Raw genomic sequence first — 22,367 nt, 5'->3', positions numbered from 1 at the left:
AAGGAGACATTAAAATTAGATGAGAATAATATGCTATGTTTCTTAAGTCCTTTTTTCACAACAAAAAACAGCAGCAAGTACAACAGCAAGTAGACAATTAGTAGAAAGTAGGACAAGAGAGAGACAAGCTCTTCTTGACACACATTACAGTAACTTTATGCCTGTTAAGTCTCAAGTGTTATGTGTTATGCAAGAGATGTCATTGTCTTTGATAATCATCTCTGATGTAAAACCATCATGAATTAAAGTATGGTCATAATTAATTAAATTAATTAAAAGAAGATGTGCATTGTACGGCAACAATCTAAAATGAAAAATAAATAAATAAAAATAAGAATATAAAATATATCACATATCTACAGAGTCATACAAACAATTGCACCATGGGTTATTTGTATTGCACAGCTTTAAAGAACAGTTTTTAAAGTGAGTATTAGTGAAAATTGTTTCCTGGGAGCAGCTCTGATTATAGAGTCTGATAGCAGAAAAGACCTTTGATATGGTTCCTCTAGACAACTAGACCTTAGTCTCCTCAGGAAAAAGAATGTATTGTTCAGGTGAACACCCAGGTATTTGTAAGAGTCCACTCTCTCAATGTCCATTTCCTGGATGTTCCCAAGTGGAAGAGTGGAGTGTGAGTGCCCCCAAGTCCACCACCAGCTCCTTGGTTTTCCCTACGTTGATCTGTAGATAGCTCCGCTGGCACCAGTCTACAAAGTTCTGGATTTGTTTCCTGTATTCTCTGTCATTGTCTTCCGTGATCATGCCAACAATGGCAGAGTCATCAGAGAACGTCTGCAGGTGACAAGATGCTGAGCTGAACATGAAGTCAGCATTGTAAACAGGTAAGAGAAACGGGGCCAGAACCGTATCCTGCGGGGGCCCCCGTGTTGCAGACAACCATGTCAAACTCACAGTCTTGAGCCTGCATACTGTAGTCTACTGTACTGTAGACTGTTTGAGAGGTAGCCCAATATCCAGGTAGAGAGATGTTGGTCCACCCCCATGTGTACCAATGTATCCCTCAGGAGTGCAGGTTGGATGGTGTTAAAAGCAGTGGAAAAGTCAAAAAACATGACTCTCACAGTGCTCCCAGCCTTATCCAGGTGTGAAAGAGCTCTATTCAGGAGGAAGACAGCATCTTCAACTCCAATGCCTGGCTGGTAGGCAAACTGGAGCGTCCATTGACTGTCTCACCAGAGGGCGGAGATAAATAAGCACTAGCTTCTCCATCGTCTTCATCAGATGTGAGGTCAGCGCCACCAGTCTGTAGTCCTTGAGGTCATTTTGGGCGAGATGTCTTTGGTACTGGTACCAAGCAGTATGTCTTCCAAAGCTGTGTCACCTTCCTCAGCTTCAGGCTCTGACCAAACATATACAGCATTATGCTGCACAGTTCATTTAACACATGTTTTTTAGCAGCCTGTGGCTGATGCCATCTTGGCCTGCGGCCTTCCTCATCTGGGCCTTTGTGAGGGGCAGTATGGGGTAAGGGGCATAAAATAAGTCCAATGTTTTATTGTCTCTGGTGAGGCATGAAGCATACTGGGTTAATGTGGGCAGAGTTGACGATGGAGGGGTATGGTTGAAGTCTCCAACGATAAGGAGTAGGGCATTTGGACTCTGTGTCAGTAGGCTGTTAACAATACTGTAGACAGCAGGACATCACATGCTGCTTCTTCATTAGCAGAAGAAGGAATATACGCAGCTATTGCGATAACATGCAAGAATTCCCTGGGCAGGTAAAACGATCTCATGCCAACAGTTAACAGCTCAATGTCCCTGCTACATATCTGCCCTTAAACAGTGATGTGACTAGATTTACACCATCTGTTATTCACAAATACTGCCAGTCCTCCTCCTTTCCTCTTATTGCTCTCCGACGTCCTGTCTGCTCGCATCATTTGCAATCCGTATAGAGCCACGGCTGTAGCCAGTGTTAGCGTAGTTAGCCATGACTCAGTGAACACAATGATGCTAGTCTTCCGGTATTCTCTATGGTGCCGGGCCCAATCTTGTTGGGTAGAGATCTCACATTTCCCATCACGATGGTCTATACCGTCTCCTTTTGACCCGACACAGAGCGCCAGCTCAGTTTCCCTGTCTTCTCCTCCTCAGACCGCGAGGAACATCAGGTCTTTCTCGATGTAGCATCACCATGTTGCGGAATGCTAACAGCTGATCTGTGGTGTAAACAATGGGAACATGGCAACATGCGGAACTCCCATACACGGTAGAAAAGAGAGTCCAAAGAAGTATAAAGAACAGAGCAAACTTGGCAAGTTTGATGTCCATGGTGCAGCTCTTACATTCACACAAAGAGCTGTAACAGGAAGCTGCAGCAACAGGCCGGCACTAAGGGTGGTTGAGTGTACAGTATTTTATATCCCCTTCTGTATGTAAAATACAAGATATACTCTTATAAGTCAACCTGCGTGTTGACTTAAAATCACACTTAAAATAATGACATACTTTGAGACTGTAAAGCTAGAACCACATAGTATTGCTTATTGATAAAAGAAAATAGAACAACCCCAGGCTTCTTTTGATCATTGTAGCCAGGCTGACAAAGAGTCATTGCTCCGTTGAGCCTAGTATCCCCTTAACTCTCAGTATCAATGACTTAATGAATTTCTTTACTAATAAAGTCATAATGATTAGAGAAAACAAATGATCAGATCCTCCCGGCAACTGGCATAGATAGTCTCACATGTACAGCAGCTCTAGACTCATTTGGAAGACCACACTCATACTTCCATAATTAATCTACACCATCTTCATGTTATCTAGACCCCATCCTGACTAGACTGCTTAAAGATGTTTTACCTTTGATTAGCCTGTCCATATTAGATCAGATCAATCTATCTTTACTAACAGGCTATATACCATAGGCCTTTATGCTTGCTATAGTCAAACCTCTACTCAAAAAGCCTACTCTGGACTCAGAGGTTTTAGTCAATTATAGACCAATATGCCATCTGCTATTACATCTCTAAAATCATCAAAAAAAAGCATTTTCAAAGCAATGATGTGACCTTCTGCACAGGAAGAAGCTGTATGAAGATTTCCAGTCAGGATTCAAAGTACATCATAGTACAGAAACAGCGCCACCATAGTCTCTAACAATCTCTTAGTGTCAGACAATGGACTTCTCTCTATATTTGTCATGTTAGATCTTAGTGCTTCTTTTCACACTATAGATCTATCTGTGGAACCTGTCATTGGAGTTAAAGGAACAGCACTAGGTTGGCTTAAATCTATAAGATGGATTCCAATACGTGCATGTAAATTCTTTGAGTTCTTTGGGGTTTTGTGCTTGGGCCAATTTTCACTCTGCCAAATGTCCCCTTTAATATTATTAGAAAACACTAACATTACTATAAATATCCATTGCTATGAAGAAAAAACTAATCAATAATCAAACTTTAAGCACGCTTAAAAGACAAAGACCTGGATGTCCTCTAATTTTCTACTTCTAAATTCAGACAAGATAGAGGTTATTTGGTCCTAAAAACCTCAGACATGATGTCTAATCATATTCTTTCCCTAGATGACATAACATTGGCCTCAAGTAATGCTGTGAGGAATCTCAGAGTTGTCTTTGACCAGGATATCTCCTTTACATCATACAAAAAATAAATCTCTAGAACTGCCTTCTAGCAGATTGGACTATTGTAATTCACTATTAATAGTTTGTCCCTCTAACTGCTTAAAAAGCCTCCAGTTAATCCAAAATGCAGTAGCCAGAGTTCTGAACAGAATAATGAAGATAGATCATATTTCTCCTACATTAGCTCCTCTCCAAAACATTTCCCCTTACATATAAAGCACTTAATAATCAAGCTCCATCATATCTTAAACCTCATAGTTTCATATTTTTCAAGCAGAACACTTTCTCAGAATGCAGGTCTACTTGTGGCTCCTAGAATTTCAAAATGTAGAATTAGAGAGAGGGCCTGAATTGAATTGAATTGAATTGAATTGAATTAAATTGAATTTAATTGCTGTTACTCGTACAGAGATTCCATTAACATTTTTTAAGTGAGTTTTGAACTCCTGGAGGACTGACAGACTAATTAATTGTGAATTGGCCAGTGATACAGCATGAGATACTCTCCCTTCTAAAAGTACTGGAAAATTGAGGCCAGTTCCTTTACTTGTGCTGTAATTTGCTTGGAATATCTGCATCAAGCCTGTGAACCATTAGCATTACCAAACTTATGCATTCTTCTTTTGTGATGCTTTTCCAGCCTTTTGCTGAAGCCTCTTTCAGCTGTCATTTGTTTTGAGTGGTTATTCCCTTCACTCTCCTCTTTAGCAAATGCATGATCTTTCAGTCTAGAGACTTACTTGGCCAGCCAAGTACTTTTTGGCAAAGGTCTACTTATTCTCTTTATTAATGAGTAGTTTGCATCTTCTGGTGTACCCTCTGTACTTTTGTCAATGAAGTCTTCTTTAAAATTATAATTACATGTTTCTGTTGTCAACTGCTGTTAGTCTTTCTTAGTCTACCTGTTCAATGTCTGTTACTTAATACACCTGTGATTTCTTTCTTCTTCATGACATTCGAAATGGTTGTACTGGTTGTGGCCAGATGGTGGTGGTATCTTAATTTAAACTTGCACTTAAAGGGAGTGTGTGTACTAAAATGCTTCACCTGCACCTTAACAATTAGGTTGTTAAATTAGCATTAATAAAATTACTTAGTTCTGAAAATCCTATTTATTCTATGCCAAATTGTCTTTCTATTCTACAGTATACACTGATCAGTCATAGCATTATGATCACCTGCCTACTATTATTTTGAACTCGCTTTTGCTGCCAAAACAGCCCTCATCTGTCGAGGCATGGACTTCAGTAGACTGCTAAAGGGGTGCTGGGGTATCGATCTATGTATGAGGTTATCCAGCACATTCCACAGATGCTCGATTGGATTGAATGGAGTGAGTGCAACACTACAAACAATCACTACTGTACCACTGTCCACCATAGTTCATGGATGTGTGTGTAACTAAAATTCTGCCACCATAAAGTGCAGAAAGTGTGAATCTGAAAAGTAAGGCCTACAGTATAAATAGTACAATGTCACAGGTGATAAGTTAATTATTGCGCCTTACCACTCCTCTCTCATGGAGTCAGAAGTAACATTTCTTCTATGCTTTGACACCTACAGGGATTCAATTCTGCATTTGTTTAGTCACTGTGAGACAGAGATTGAAAGCCACAGTGTTGGGTGGCTTTGACTCAGGAGGTAACACAGTTGGAACTTAAACCGTGCACGGGGAAGCAAGAAACTCCTTTAAGACCTCCAGCTGAATTGCTGTAATACAGAGTCCAGTTCTGGGCTGGGAGGAGAGGTGACAGGATAGACGGGGTAAAGTCTAACTTAAATATTTTTCTGCATGACATGGAATAGACTCACTGTATATTGAGTTTTTAGTTTACAGTTTACAGAAAAAAGGTCTGGGAGCCAGAGTCAGGGACTGAAATAGTTCATAGTCTATGTGGGAATACTACAGATAATAAGTACCGTGTTGGAGTAGTCAAGTCTACAGTGACTCAGAGTGAATGTGAAGTGTGAATGATCAATTGAAAAATGTTTGAGAGTGGGTGGTAGTTATTCGACAGTGTCCTAGTAAAACAACAAGCAGCGGAAACAGAACAGAAGCAGTGTTTTACTACCAGGGTCAGTTGCTTGAGCGTTACACTATACAAGCTGACTGCTGGCTGTTGAACAGGGGAATTAACACAGATTTGACTAAAAAGATAACATGGATAACAAGTGTTGTAAATCAACAGACAAAGACCGTAGCGGAGATGGGAAATACATGTTGCAAAATAATATAATAAAAATAATAATGCAAGGATAAAAAGTATACAAAATACCTGACACTATGGGAAGAGAAATATTATTTTAACGGTAAACTGAGTGAAAAACAGTTTGTGAAAGAAAAAAAACGTAGCAAACATGGTCACACTGAAGTATGGTTAGCAAGTAATAGAAAAGAGGGTCAGAAGTGTACCACACCTAAGAAAATGGGAAAAGAAATATGGGTTTCAGGATAAACTAAATGTAGCAGACTGTGAAAAACTAGTGAAGGAAATTAAAAAGACAGGCAAAGGCGATAAAAGGAAGTTAGGAGATAAAAGTCATGAGGAAGTGAAAGAATGGTTCAAATAATCAGAGAGGAGGAAGAAAGGGACAGAAAAAGGGAAAGAGGTTGTAGTTATAGCAGGACCTGAACCAGACCCACCACCTCATCCCAATGGTACCCTCTATCCTGCTATATCACACTTCAGCCCGGCTGACTCTTCCTGCAGTCCTCCACCCTCTGCCCCTGACATAGAACCTGAGGTTTGGACTATTAAACAACAATTAAATAATCTATTCCCCAGATAAATATATTTATTACTAGGCATTGTGCTTATGTGCTGGCCATGAAGAGAATAATTTTAACAGGGAGGGGGTTATTAAGAAAAATAATGCAGCATCCGTGTTAACCACTCCTTCAGCAGACCAGCTCTCTGGTGTGTTTTACCAGGCAGGACAGCACACAGAAGCGAGGAATAGAGACAGAGCCGGTCACAGAGGAGGAAAGGGCAGAGGATAGAGCTATGGAGGAGGGAGACGGCCTCAAAAAGAAGACAAAGCCATGTTATGCATGTGCGAAAGTTGGCCACTGGGCAAGAAACTGCAGGTTCAGAAAAGAGAAGGGTCCTCCTCTGGAATGACAAACGCATGTCAAACGCATGTACACACACACACAAGTTGTTATGTGACATAAGAGCATGTAGATCTGTGACCACTAATGATAATGAATCTCATTTAACCTCATCTAAAGAGAAAAAACATATTGACAATAAGAAGAAGACAAAGAATCAGGGGAAAGCATTGATACTTTGTTTTGTATTTCGTGAAGGAACCAGACAGATTGAATATGATTTACTATTAAATATGATTTAAACAACTAAGATTAAAGTTGCTATTTCAGAATGAATCTAGTTGTATACTAGAAAACCACTTTAAGTACAATCTCTTTGTTGATTTCTTTTGTTACAATTGCATCTGAACTCAAAGCACATTTACTAGACTTTTTTTCATTATACATTTAAGTTAATTTGTGAATTATTACATTATAACTGCAGAAAATATTTTAAAAGTTAAAATTTTATTTCAATCTATTTCAAAGCTATTAATTAATTAATTAATTAATTAATTAACATTAATGCTGACATCATAAAACCATTGTATGTGCATTGTGTACTTTTAAACGTGTCCAGTAAATCTGCTGGAAATGTGAGAATATCCAGGGGCAGCCTGTGATCTTAATATAGAAGAATCATTTTATTGAAATATTTAAGCGCCCTATGTATCCTTATTAAAACCACATTCAGTCTAGTGGATTGATGGAATGATGTGGGAGTTTCCTTGTGACATAAGGGGAGGAAATGGATAATTGGTAAACCATGTCCACCTCACCTAAAGCTGATAGCCTAATGCTCAATAATTTAACTGGGTAACAACAGTTATAAAGGCAGTGTATATGATTACAACAGAACTTATTATGACAAAAATGTTTTTGATTTGGTTGATTTAGATTTATTAGTTAAGTTAGTTAGTTGCTCTGACTTAAAGATCTAATTTTATTTGAACAATCCACTGTATTGATACCCGTCAGTTTGAACTAATTAATTAATCTAATATTTAAAATACTTTTCTTAACTTGGATAACATCTACAATTTTCTCAGACTGAGTAAAGTAACCATAGTACTGCATCTAACATATTATACTGGCTTCTGTTTGGGTCAAAATCATGTTAAGCTGCACCAAGCGCTTTTAAAAATTATAGGTGTACGGGGATAGGGATTGAATTTAACACCCACGTCTATCATGGTTCTTATGGTTCGTATAGTTTATACTAGTGTGAAAGTAAACAACTGTGATCTGATAAATGTGTATTAAAGACACACAGAAAGTTCTACCGTGACATTTTTCTTTTAATACCCAAGAAGAACAGTATTTTAAGAGCATTAACTTGACAAATGCATGCTAAGAAATCTAATAATATTCTAAATAGATTTGTATTTATCAACTCAATTAAATGAGCTGAGTTAACTCAGAAATTATTTCATTCATCACATAAGTTTAAGTTACAAAATTAAAGTCAGAAAACCAATGTTTATAAGTTCTGTCAATACAACTTAACTTAAAGTTGAACTAGCTTGGAAATATAAAACCTAGAGATTCAGGTTGAATTAATAAAAAAATAAGTAAGAATTCTCCCAAGACTGAGCCAGAACACTGGTTTAAACAAGACGCAAAGAAAAATACTCTGATGGTATTTATACTCATTTATATGTGAGCACAAAACAAACCTATGACAAAACAAAACCACCCTAATTTATCTGCTGTGCCGCAATTTTGAGCCATGGGTTAAACCATGTCTCAACAGGAGGGATGGTACATATGATAAATGAGGTATTTAACTAAAAGGCTAAATTGTATTTTACTAAATTACTAAAAAACAATTTGGTTTAGGATGTATTGTTTGTGCAAAACGTAACCCTTAGGGTAACCTGAATCCAAAAATAGGATAATTCCCACGACCAAAACACATTTTCCAATTTATTAAAAGATGCCCTGTCAATAAGTATCATTATATCTATGTTAATATTCTGGCTGACAGGGGAGTGTCAGTCCAACAAGACACTGACTGGGACACATCACAGGGCACTCTTCCAACATGGAAAAGAGACATTGGCACTCATTTAGGAGACCACCTTGGTGTGGCCTAAGGTTACAATTAACGATACTTATTGTTGTGACTTTGTTTCATTTTATAGTCATATTGTGGCGTGAGAATATAACTCCAAGAAAACAGACTAATAGTACAGAAAAACAACATATTATGAAGAGAGTGCTTCCCAGGTTGATTTTTGTGTTGCATGTACAGCATCAAGACCATTCTTGGTCACCTCCCCCTTCAGACTCATCACTCACTCACTCAGTGAACTGGAGGTTCTAAAGGGTATGCTTTTGTTATTTACAACCTCTGCAGTTCCAGAGAACCAGACTTATAAAACTGTGCATTTCTTCACTTTCTGATTCCTCAGGAGCTGAGTTTTATTCTGCTAATTACACCTGTTTCAAAATAGCGTCTTTTAATGAAACCATTAACATCTCCTCAGGAGAATTCCCCTATAATACCCTGTGGTTTGTAAACCAAACAGTAAATAGGTCAGATGTACGGCGGCTGTGGGAAAAAAAACAAAACAAAACTGAGACCTGAAACTCCAGCCTGACTGGCAGGGATGATGTGTCTTAATCCAGCTGTTGATGACATTCCAGGTGTTCTCAGTAAAGGCACTGGCTCAGTTGCTACAACATCTCAATACTTTTGAGTTTGATGACCGCATGTACATAGCTGCTATAGGGGTCCCTCGAGGTGTTCCTAAAATATATAAGGCTACAAACCAAATTGGTGCTAGATTTGAATAATTCCTTATGTGGGTTACAATTAATAAGAATTTAGACTGGATAAATTATTAAACTTTATACTTATATGATCAACAGGGATTCTTGGGTTTTACAAGTGATGGGTTTAAAGAAACAGCGGAGCAAATGGCTTCAACATCATTAACGTCATGGCAACTATACTGAAACCTACATTGAATAAGTTCTAACGAAAATATGATGTGATAAACTTTCTATGCATTACTGTTATGAAACAGATTGCTCAATATTGCATCCACCGAAACTTAGCTGCCAGCTCCCTTTTTCTTATCTGGACCGTGGAAAAGAAACACTGAAGGCCAGCAGAGTCGGATATGAAGGAAGTGGTCAGGGAGGAGACGTTGCGTTTTGTGCTGCATTATTAAGTTGTGTAGTTGGTCACATGTTGATGTGTAATTTTGATGTGCATGTATTGGCTCCTTGCAAATAAAACTTTTAAAAGACTTCAGTGACTCTGTCATCTTCGAACAAGTGAGATTTTCTTCTAACAGGATCGGTGGCTCCTCCTGTCAAATGTCCAAGTATCCTTGGGCAAGATACTGAACCCACAGTTGCCCCTGATGAGTCAGGTCAGCTGCATGGTAGCTCTGCCATCGGGATGTGAGTGTGTGTGCTTGTGAGGGTGAATAGGTGAATAAGAAGCAGTGTAAAAGTGCTTTGAGTACCAAAGAGGAAAACAAAAATGCAATATCAGTGCAGACTATTTGCTATGTTCAAAGTAAAAATGCAGCTCAGTGAGTGCTCAGCTCTTCTGGTAATGTCTAGATAAAACCAGTGTTCCGGTGCATGCATATGCATGGATCACCTGTATGTATGCAAACTGTCTGTGTGCTATGTATAAATTACTTTAGAGGCGAATTGTGCTATTATAGTTTTAAAAAGGATGCAACCCGTCAGGAGTCAGTGCCTGTGATTATTATGTCTGTGTCTATTATTATGTCTGCATCTATGATCTGAAGGTAATAATTGGTGGTTGTGTTTGTAGAACATGTGTCAGGCGAGGATTAGCTAAAAAAAAGTCTTGCATGGGCTATAAGAAGCAGGTTGATGAAAAGCTCTTTATACTGCTTAGGGCAATCCTCCAGCACATTTCCCAAAGCTAATCAGGCCACACTGGGAGCATGAGTTACCCAGAGGGAAACACAGTACATAAAAAAAATACTGTTCTCGACATGCTGCACCCACAAGCACTTATATTGTTAGTTCAAGTTCTTGTCAAACTTAGGTTCTTGACCATATAATGATTGCACTACAAACAGACCTATGATATTGAGATATGGAGGATGACACATAGGCTGAATAGGCTTAGAAACAATTGCTGGATATGAAACAAATCAATTAGTCAAACTTCAAGCATTCTTAAAAGAATATGTGTCTGACACTGTGGTCTGTAGCACAGCTGCTCCACAGGGGACAGTTCTGTCTCCATTCCTCTTCAACCTGTACACCTCAGACTTCAGGTACAACCCAGAGTCCTGTCATCTTCAGACGTTCTGATAACTCTGCAGTTGTAGGATGTATTAAGGGTGGAGATGTCACGGAGTACCGTGGAGTGGTGGACAGTTTTGTTGACTGGTGTGGACTCAACCATCTGCAACTGAACATCAACAAAACAAAGGAGCTGGTGATGGACTTCAGGAAATCTGTGAGTCCTGTCATCCCGTCTCTCTATACAGGGGGAGGAGGTGGAAGTCGTACAAATACTTGGGAGTGTACTTGGACAACAAACTAGACTCATTAGCACTATACATAAAAGCTTAGAGCCGGATGTATTTTCTGAGGAGGCTCAGGTCCTTCAACATCTGCAGCACCATGCTGTCATCTTCTATGCTGTGGTCTGCTGGGGCAGCAACATTAAGTTGTCAGACACTAGCTGACTCTGGCTCTTTTCTGGGGATGGAGCAAGACTTTCTACATGTTGTAGCTGAGAGGAGGATGCTGTCCAAACTCCTCTCACCCCTGGACAATCACACTGCAGAGTGTGCTGGCTTGTCAGAGGTGCAGGTTTAGTCAGAGACTGATCAACATTAAGTGCTTCACAGCACATTACACTTCACATTAAGGCCACAGGAGATCCTTTACATCCTTCATAGATCTTTACAATTCTTCCCCCCTCTGGAAGGGGAGGGGGAATTGACCATTTTTTGTTATATATCTATTGTCTCCCACCCTTGACTATAATTATTACCCTTTTTTAATCCATCTTTCTATATTCTGTATATATACTGAGTTGTCTGTATTGTCGTTATTCTGTATTGGGATTGGCGTGGATCCTTTCTGGTTGTGGTTCCCTTTCTTTCTGTCTGAGTTGACAACAACTGTAACAAGGCAAAACAATTTCCCTCTGGGATTATTAAAGTTTGTTGAATTTTGAAATTAATCTTAAACAGATGGAATAGCTTTGGCCTCAAGTACTAATGTGAGAAACCTTGAACTTAATTTTGACCAAGGTATGTCCTTTAACTCAGTGGTCCCCAACCTTTTTTGCGCCACGGACCGGTTTAATGTCAGACAATATTTTCACGGACCGGTCACCTTTTTTATGGTTAAACACACAAAACTTTAGTAATAATAAACAAATTTTAAAAAGTTTTTATTTATTTTTATTTTTATTCTATTTGTTTTAATCCTATTTTAATCTGCAAAGATCAAATTTTGATTGAAACCCCAATAATAATAATAAACATGAATGCACTGTTTATGTAACTTTATTAGCAGCGTCCGCATAACATCGCGCCAACATCATAACATGAGTAATAGCCTCTCAGCCCCACTCTCTGGTCGTAATAGTAATGGGTAAACATGCCTTCAAAATAAGATACACCACAAAAACAAATATAAAGTGCATGAAAAATACAACTCACAGTAGAGCTAAATCAGTGAGAGTGACACCCGAAGTGTGTTGACTATATCCAGTCTGCTCCGTAATTTTGTTTTGGTTGCTGTCACTGCAGAAAACACTGCTTCACACAGATAGGATGTTGGAAATGGCAACATGGTTCTCATTGCTGTTGTGGCGATCTCAGGGTATTCTGCCATGACTTTAATCCAGAACACTGGCAGAGTTGTTGTCCCAAACATGGCCGCCATCATTTGCAATCTCCAGCAGTTGATCTACTTCTTGCATAGACAAGCTGGATTCCCCTGGTTTGTTGTTGTGGTCTTCTGTGGTTGGGAAGTAGCGCTCAAACTCTTTTAAATGCAAAGACAGGTGATCGTGCACCAGGGAGAATGAAGGCTCCGTCTCAGTCTCTTCCAAAATCCCTGGTAATGTTTGAAACATGTCAAGTATACCTCTGTTCACGCGTCACAAATCCAGTTTGGCTTTAAATCCAGCTACTTTATTTGCCAATTTGAAGACAGTTGTCATTTTCCCCTGAAGTGACAGATTGAGTTCATTGAGCAGGTTCAATATGTCACACAAGTAAGCAAGTTTTTTTGACCCATTCCTCATCATTGAAATGTGCAGCCAGGGGTGACTTTTTTTCTGAGGGAAATCCTGCAGCTCTCGTAGTTCAAATGCTCTGGCCAGCGATCTCCCTCGGGATAACCATCTTATTTCTGTGTAGAAGAGAAGGTGTCTGTGTTTTCCTAACACTAGCCTAACCTACTTTTTCTTGCTTAAGCAGGAAGCTTGAGCAGTTTGGGTTCAAACTTGGGTCTGTGGCTTGTCTTGGCTTTCTGTTAATAAAACTTAATGACCCCTCCTAAAACTGCTACCTTATAGTGAAGGTGGTCGGACTGGGGACCCCGTCATCGTTCTGCTGGGGGTTTTAACACCCACGTGGGCAACAACAGTGACTCGGAGGGGTGTGACTGAGAGTTACGGCCTCCCCGATCTGAACCAGAGCGGGGTTTTGTTATTGGACTGCAGGCCAGGCAGTCACAAGGTGCAAAAACCCAGACCTGGAAGGAGTACAGCAAGCTCTATACCCTCACTAGGGGTCTTGAGGGTTCATGGGAGTTCGCCCAACCAGTACACATGTGCCTTGTGGACTTTTCCAACCCTGTCTCCTAAAAATTATATTTCATGATATTTACTTTTTCATAGCAAATGTAATTTTCAGGAATCAAGTGCTAATCATTCAAAAGGTGCATTTTACCATGAAATCACATAATAATTATGTTTGCTAGAAAAATGTAACTGCAGTAATCACTAACCCTAATCATTTCAGGGAGAGGGCCATCCCCTCACCCTGGTTCTCCTGTGATTGTACATAAAAGTGAGTGTTTTAGTTAAATTGAATCAATATGCTTGCTTTCCTTTTTTTTTTTTTTAAATTTCAATAGATGGAACAGGCTTATTGCACACATTAAGGCTAAAGCAGTTTATATCGAAAGTTGTATTTTGTACAATTTCAAAAATTTCATAAATTCAAAGAATGTATTAATTTGACCACAAGTTGTGTTTGTTTGAAATTCTGCTGATGTTGCATATTTTAAATTTGGTTAGTCATCTTCTTCCAGGATGTGGTTTCATTTTTTGTTGTCATATAGAATGTACACTACCAGTCAAAAGACGCACCTTTTCTTTCCACCTTTCTTTTTCAGTCTTCTTTCTTTGTTATTATTTTCAACATTATGCAGTTATATTGAAGACATATAAACTATGAAGAAACATGTATAGAAGTCACCTTTTGCCTTCATCGTAGCTTGGCACACTTTCATTATCAGTTTCCAGAGGTGTTGAATACTTGGTGGCTGATTTTCCTTTCTCTCTCCAGTCCAACTAATTCCCAAACTATCTCAATTTAATTAGATCAGGACAGATAACTCTTACATACCCTGATGGTGTGTCTTCGGGTCACTATCCGGTGGGGAAAATGATGGTCTCAGTAAACCAAGAGATGGGATTGCATGCCACTGCAAAATGCTGTGCTTCCGTAAATTGCTTTTGTTGCACAGTCCACATACTGTTTGAAGTTAGCGTAGGATATGTCAATGACTAACAATTATAAATGACTGAAACATCTCTTGTATTTAATATATTTAAAACAAACAACTAAATATTTCACATATATTATCTAGCTGAAAACAAAATAGGAAAGGTTTAAAGATAGAGACAAAATGAAATTTTATTTCAATATTTTTATTTTATTCTGTTTGTTATTTAGCCTCATTGTTGAAAATGGGTTAGAGAAAAAAAATAATACATTTGCTCACTGTGCTCCACATCTCTTGTGAAAAGAAAATGTGGGTTTAAGGTCTGGACTCTGTGGTGGCAAATCCATGTGTGAAAATGATGTGTCATGCTTTGGAACCACTCTTTCACAATTTGAGCCCGATGATTCCTGGCATCGTCATCTTGGATTATGCCCGTGGCATCAGGAAAGAAAAAATTCATTGATGGAATAACCTAGTCATTCAGTATATTCAGGTAGTCAGCTGACCTCATTCTTTGAGCACATAGCATTGCTGAACCTAGACCTGACCAACTGCAGCAACCCCAAATCATAGTACTGCCCCCACAGACTTACAGTACAGTAGACACTAAGTAAGATGGGAGACTGATTGCAACCGAAACTGATTAACATCTCTTCCACAGGCACTGGATGTGTCATCCAACATGGCAGTTTAAGAAATTAGCAGTTAGGATTAAATAATCCTAAGGGTTAGGGGTTAGGATTAAATAATCCTAATTGATGCAGTGAGTAGCTCAGTGGTTGGTTGGATGGTTATTGTAATTACTCAGAGAGTAATTGTGAATGAAAAAAACAAAAGTCCCTTTACTTTTCTTTTTTTTTTTTTTGTGGTCATAGTTGATACATCAACTAATTCAAAATTACGATACTAAGATACACACATTTAGATTTAAACTGTCAGAGAGTAAAATCCCTGCTTAATTTAACTATTAATTCACTGTCAAATTTCAACAAAAGCCTCACAGAATGAAAGAGACTCAATATAGAACAAGCTACTTCATCAGCGTGTGCGCCCACAAACACACACAGCAGGACATGCCCCAAAGCAAAGAACCTATGTACATGAAGTGATTTGTGAAATTCAGTATCTCATATATGTTACACTAAGTGACTGAAGTTGACTATAAAGCTATCAGACTTTGTCAAATTGCTCCCGTAAGTCATTCTAAAACACGAAACTGAAAAAAAATGGCCAGTGCGACACAGAAAATGAGAGAGAACACAAAAAAGCATCACAATGCAGTGTGTTTGTTATGCCAATTAAAACTAGTGAGCTAATATTTTCTAGCTCCACATTTGGGCAAATCAAATCTGTCATTTTTATTGAATTGAGCTCTTCAATGAACGTCACCTTCTTAGACATCAACTACAACAACTTCAGTCTCCCACACTTTTCCTGGCTGTGAAGGAGGAAAGCCACCTCAAGTGTGTCTCCACAAGTTTATCTCTGTACTATGAAGTTAAACAAAGATGGTTTTGTGATGTGAACACCAAATAACAGCAGTAACGTGTTTTATAATGAATCTCTTTTTTATTCTGTGAGACTTTTTACAGATATTACATTAGGAAGAGTGGTAGCCTAAATGTCAATACTCAGTTACATTCTTATTATGTAAATATTACCTAGTTATTATGAAACCTTACACTATGTCTTATTACTATGGTATTATCATAGTTATACATGACATTACCTTGATATTACCCACTATTACCTTATTTCCACAATGTTACCATATCATTACCGAGCAGTCAACTACAGTGCTACTAAAAAGTAAATCAGACAAACATGTTTTTATCGCTTCATTGTTCAAGCTAATAAAATAAAATGCATTGCAATTGCTGTTGAATTTCAAATCAATAAATCTGAAATCATCTGGAATATCATGACTAAGATAACAGATGGGAAGTACTTAATTGTGTATATTCGTGTACATTTCAGAATAGCTCAAATAGAACAGAACAGTCAATTATAATAGAGATTTTTGATACATTTACGCATAATTATTATAAGAAATCAAAAACTTTAAATTATTACATCTATCTAATGCTTAAGAGATGTGTTTTTCATTAAAGATAATTTTGAATATATTAATCCGTTTTACTTCTCCTTCATTAGTCTAATTATTTCTCTGGACAGTCCTTCCTCCCATCAGTCCTACCCTTAATCATTCCTCTTAAACTTTAATAACTTGAAAGAGAAGTTATATCCTTAGTAAACGGTAAAATGGGTGTTTTATTGCAACTTGTCTCATTACCTAGCAAATTCAATTAATCGAACATTAATGTTATCCCTCTTGTAACAATGCATGCAGTGTGACAAACCTTTTACTTTTCAAACCAGACTCCATACGAATAGCAGCAGAAATTGGCCGGTGAAGCTTTCAGGTTTTTATCTAATATTACATTACTTTTTCTTAGTTTGTGTGCCAAACTGCAAGAAACTTACTGACACAGTCACTGAGGTTCACAACTAGAAAATGATATGACTCAAATATCAATAAAATATTTGTTTTCCTCATTATGCTGTGAAGAAAAATGCACTTTTCTGTTTAGGGAGCATATTACAGTTTAGGGAATATTTACAGTCACAACAATGGCGTGCGATAACCTCCGAGGCAAATGGTATGGTCTCAACCCCACCACCAACAGCTCAATATATGGTGTGCAGATGCACTCTTTCATTGTTACACGTCTTGGATTACACCATTTAAAGTTAAGCAAGGCCAACTCCTTTTTTCTAATCGCTCTGTGTCCCTCTGTCTGTGCGTACTAGTGAGAAGCCAGTCAGTTCAAGTGAATTGTCCGATATGTTCCCATGGCTGCACACAACAAACTAACCCATAACTTAGAGATTATATAATCTTTTATTAATTGAGCCCCAGAAAAAAAAAACTTCTTCTCCTTTTGTCTATATCTCATACTAAACCTTTTCAGATCTTCAAAGACAACTGAGCAAACATTTTTTTTGTCTAGCAGACACAGAGCAACATTAGCTCATGTGATTTGAACTCATTTGAGATTTTTGTACCTTAGAATGTAGGGTACAGTCTAAAAAAGGTTTCATAGAATTGTTGGCATTTCTGTTTTTGTACCCCACTGCAGGTGACACAATTTACTTAGGCTCTAAAAAGTAGTCTACAGTAGTGATATAAAAATAGATCAGTAGAGCTTTAAATAAAAAGTTATTTATTCATTAGAATTATGCACATTGGTATCAGATGAACTCCAGTTTACCTACCTACAGCCTGCAGCTTATTTAATTTACTAGTGAAGATAGTTAAAATAATCACTTCACACTTCTGGAAAAGCAGTTGTATTTTATTTCCCACCCCCCGCCTCTTAACCTCACAAGACAATTCAGATCTGAGGTTAAAGGTCACCTTGTAAGAGGCACAGGGTGGTGGTGGTAGCATATGCACAGAAGGGTAATTTTTTGAGGACATCAGAGGAAGAACAAAGACCAAAGCATGTGACTCGAGATGAAGCCTATTCTTTCTTTCAAAAAGAGGCAAAGGGCCTAACAGAGCCATATGCTGCATAATAACAAAGCACTGTGTTGTTTTCTCAGTGTGCATCCATGAGGACCTTTAAATAGATTTATTCAATTCAAGATTCAAAATATTTACGTAAATTAATCCCAGAGGGAAATTGTTTTGCCTTGTTACAGTTGCTCTCAATTCAGACAGAAAGAAAAGGAACCACAACCAGAAAAGATTCACACCAACACAAATACAGAATAACATAAATACAGAAAACTCATTATATCTATTATACAGTACTGGGCAAAACTCAAAGGTCATCATTAGATGTCTTGTTTTGGCAATGTTATCATGGTGATTTCATTTTATTACAAATGGGGTTTCTACTTTTTGTAGAGTTTAGAGTTAAAAATTTGTCTTTATTACTTATCATAAACCCTCTAGTCAGAAAATAATTGTATAGTTTGCTTTTGTTTAATTTTCCAAATGTTGTCTACCTTGGGGCTTCCCAACATGTCTGATCACCTGACTGCTCATGTTGCCTGAACATATTTTTATTTGCAGATACCTTTACCTTATGATTTTTTAACCTTACACATTCAAGGTTTTGACATAAATATAGCACCATTGATAGGCACAGAGTACCTTGCCTTCCTTTAGGTGCAACACCATGACACCAAAATGCCAAACAAATGTCTTATTTTTCTGTGAGACATGGTTTTAATATTCTGAAAGATGCACCTGCTACAAAAATATCACTAATTTGATTTGATTTTTACCTAGAAACAATAATATAGTGGACCACTGATACAGAAACATCACAGATGATTACACTGTAGTTTCCAGACCCCACTGTGGTAGGTCACACCACATACTGCAACCACACAAAAAAAACTGAAAGCAAGTTTTTCTCTATATTATGGTTATGGCTAACATAACACATAACATTCACAAATACACAAAGACTGTAAGCTTCTACATGAAGTGGTGCACCTCTATATGTGTAACAGTGTAAATTTGCTGATAATACGACTATCCTAGGATTTCTCAAAAACTGAGAGACAACATATCGACAACTGGTAGAAAACACCACCATGAGAGGAGATAAAAACAAAACTGAAGAGCTCATTGTGGGGAAGAAACATTCTGCAGCTGACCAAATCTTGTTGATAGCTTTGGTCAAACCATCAAATTAACAAATAGACAGAAAAAGATAAGTGGTAATCCATTATATGCAAAAACTAATAAGAATAGAAACTCAATTTCCTCATTGTCTCTTTCTAGGTGACTGGTAAGTTGATTCAAACATAGAGACGGTACAAGCATGTCTTCTTCCAAAATATAGTGCCAGAACATAAAATTTTACAAAATTCCATCCAGATAGCATGAGAGAGTAATGTGACACACAATGCCTTTGTTTGTTTCATGTAGATATTCTGGCCCAGTTGAACAACTGTTTGGTATTGTTCCACAGATGACCCAGACTAGATTTTTTGAACTCTTTCCTTTTTCCATGTCAATTCAGAACCGATTGCTCCAAATTACTTCTGTAGCTAGTTCTAACACATCGGGGGTGTGGATGCAAATAAAAGAAAAGAAAAGAGATGCTTACATTCAGTAAAAGCCTCTAGCATTGTTGTGCTAAATAGATATAAATATCACATCAAGATGTAACAAAAAACCCCAACATACAAAATGACTTACTGATATTCATTTTACCATGTGTGCCAAACCGTCATCAGTGAGCAAAGTGCCAATGCACTTAAGTCAAGAGAAGACACACAAACACGTCTATACCATATCTAGGTTAACCTTGTCTGGCCAATCTGTTCTGCTTTCTCTATCCTTAATCTCCTCCCCTGCCTTTACACAGTGGGAGGTGCAGGACATAATACCAGAGGATTTCCATTCCTCTGAACAGAGTCAGAACAATGAAGCTGCTAAACAAAAATACTGTATATTTTAGGCTAAGTAATAAATAAAAAGGTCTAATCCCTTCAAAGTGAATGTAAACATCAGAGTCTTAGCTTGTTTTTTGAATTCGAGTGAAATACAATTATTAATGTCTAATACAAAGGACATTCAGGACAGATTCTGAAGCATATGACAAGTTTAACCTGCACTGAGCATTTTAGATATTTTAAATATTACATTTTAAGATTCCACTGTGATTGCAGATCAATACCGTACAAACTGAGATGCACAGCCTTGCCTATACCAATTGATTGGCCCCAAGGGATTGCAGAATCCCAGTGAATCCAGTACACTGCATCCAGGCAATGGCTGTTAAAAAGAACATAGATTTCAAGCTGCTTCCAAAGGACACTTTGGAGCTGTCCTGATGGGTTGAAGGAGATCCCATTTTCCTGTTCCCATCACTATTTCTCCCCTCTCATCCCCTCCTTCTTCCACTTTTGAGCTCACTGGACCATGCATCAACATTGTGTACTTCTGACCATGTGCTGTTCTCTCACAATTTATGAGCCTCGATCTGTGTGAAGCAGCACCCAAAACAGCAGCAGCAGGGACTCTTGTATATTCCTCCAAAGCTGCCTACAATCAAATCATCACAGACGAACATCAGTGTTTTTACCCCTCCCTGCACCATGCTTGCATTTGTCCTACTCAGAAAAATCCCACATGTGAATGCAGTGCACACAGCACATCTCATGAATTGCAAATGTCAAACTGTGATAAATGAGTCCAGCACCGTCACAGGATGCTGAGAAGTCCCAACTGCTTCAGCCCGAAATGGGAAAGCACAGGCAAAAACAGCAAATACAGCCTGCTACTTAAAAGAAGGAAAGGGGGCAACGAGATATTCACATCAAGAACTGCAGAGCACTAAATATGTTAGCACACTATACTATAACAAGATGGCTCCAATTCATCAACCCATGCCATGTGCGTGCCTGTAAGAAAATGGGAACAGGAAAGAAACTTTTGATTTAAATAAAGGTCCCCTTCATTTCCAAGAAATACATTGAATCATAAAAGGTTACCAACATAAATCTATCAAATGATGAACACTCTGAGCAAGTTCACAAGCTTGTCTGCACCCTATTGTGTACACAAAGATTTACATATGAACATTTCATCAAAGGTGCTTGAATCACAGTGATTTTGAGATTCATCATGGACAGGACACCCCCTTATCGTCTTCCCCGTTCTAGTCTTTAATCCCGCAGTGATTGTGATGAGGGTGCAGAGGATGGACCTTACCTGTTTGCCAAATGTAGGTGGATTTAGTTTCCACTGCGGTGTGTGCATCCAGCTCCCAGATGCAGAGAAAGACAAGTAACCTCCACAAAAAGGGAAACGTCAGAGCACTCGACCCACCGAGCCTCCACACGGTTCGGAGCCCCATGGCCACCAAGTGCTGGAGTCTCCAATTAGAAGGGACAAATCAAGTGTGACCACGAATTGGAGTAAAGTGCGTTTCTGCTCCCGCTCCGTCCAAACGAGTAATCCTGCGCGAACAGAACTGGGATGTCCGGCTCTCTTTTCCTCTCCGTTTTTCTCGTTTCACTCCTTAATATGAGAGAAAGAGGTCAAGCAATAATAAAAGGAGAACAATAGATCGTGCGCCCGGCCCGACGCTGCTGTGTGCCGTGTGGATGCCGCGCCCCCTCCTCTGGCCCCTCCCCCTCCGCCTTCTCCTACCTACCTACGTAGACGCGTGCCCGCCCCCTACGTATTAAAGGATTCACTGAACCTGCACTTGATGCTCCATCAATGAGCCAGTTGTCTGTTTTTACCCAGTGAACCAGAATAAGTTTCTTCAAATGGCTGGTCAGTTTCAATCTTGGCCATATCACGTATGCAGCTCATTACTAATCACTGTCTACGGATTGTCACAGACCCTGTTTACACTGGATAATAACTGCAGGGCATGCAATGCAGAATTCATCATTTTGGTCTTTTTCAGCATATGTACTACTGTAGTGTATTTCCTTCTTTTGACTGTTAATTGCAGAGTCAAATCCATATAGGCTCAGTTTTCATTTCTTTTGAAACATATAAGCTGCAGGTTTTGCAATCTATCAGGGTGGTACTTAAGTTGTACTACAAAAGCTCAAAAGATGCACCACGGAGTCTGAGACATCTTCCAAAATCTGTGGTGTTTTCAGGTAAACCTGTAAATATTCAGGAAGTTTAAAGATTTAGAGACATGAGAAAAGGTGAAAATGTTCTGACATGTAAAATGAAACTGCAGTAATTAAGATTCAGCACTATTTGCCTAAGAAAATATCACAGACTTCGGATGTGGTATCAGATTCTGAATTCCACTGTATATACACTTTTGCCTTACTTGTGTACTTGCTGTATATTGCCAATTGTATGCCACTAATTTATTTTATAGACCAGAAGGTTGCAGAGGTGAGAACTAGTTATTAAGTGGAAGATGCAGATTTAGGTGATGTCTACCTGCCACAGTTTCTAATAAACTT

General features: G+C 38.5%; 1 protein-coding gene across 3 annotated transcripts in view; it reads right to left on the bottom strand.

Annotated features, from left to right (window-relative positions):
* Positions 1 to 21,406, bottom strand: part of thsd7aa (thrombospondin, type I, domain containing 7Aa) — an 89,388-nt gene extending 67,982 nt beyond the window's left edge. For all 3 annotated transcript variants that reach the window (XR_003298069.1, XM_026349205.1, XM_026349206.1), the window contains exon 1: positions 21,139 to 21,406. Coding sequence is in view for 2 of the 3 variants with exons in the window: in XM_026349205.1 (XP_026204990.1) it covers positions 21,139 to 21,283 (145 nt within the window). In the remaining variant the exon portion in view is untranslated. The remainder of the gene's footprint in view (positions 1 to 21,138) is intronic.
* Between the last annotated feature and the right edge of the window lie 961 nt (positions 21,407 to 22,367).

Source organism: Anabas testudineus, chromosome 11 (assembly GCF_900324465.2).
Source record: "Anabas testudineus chromosome 11, fAnaTes1.2, whole genome shotgun sequence".
NCBI lineage: Eukaryota > Metazoa > Chordata > Actinopteri > Anabantiformes > Anabantidae > Anabas > Anabas testudineus.
Note: the sequence above shows the minus strand (reverse complement) of the source record. Positions and strands in the feature narration are given on the sequence as shown.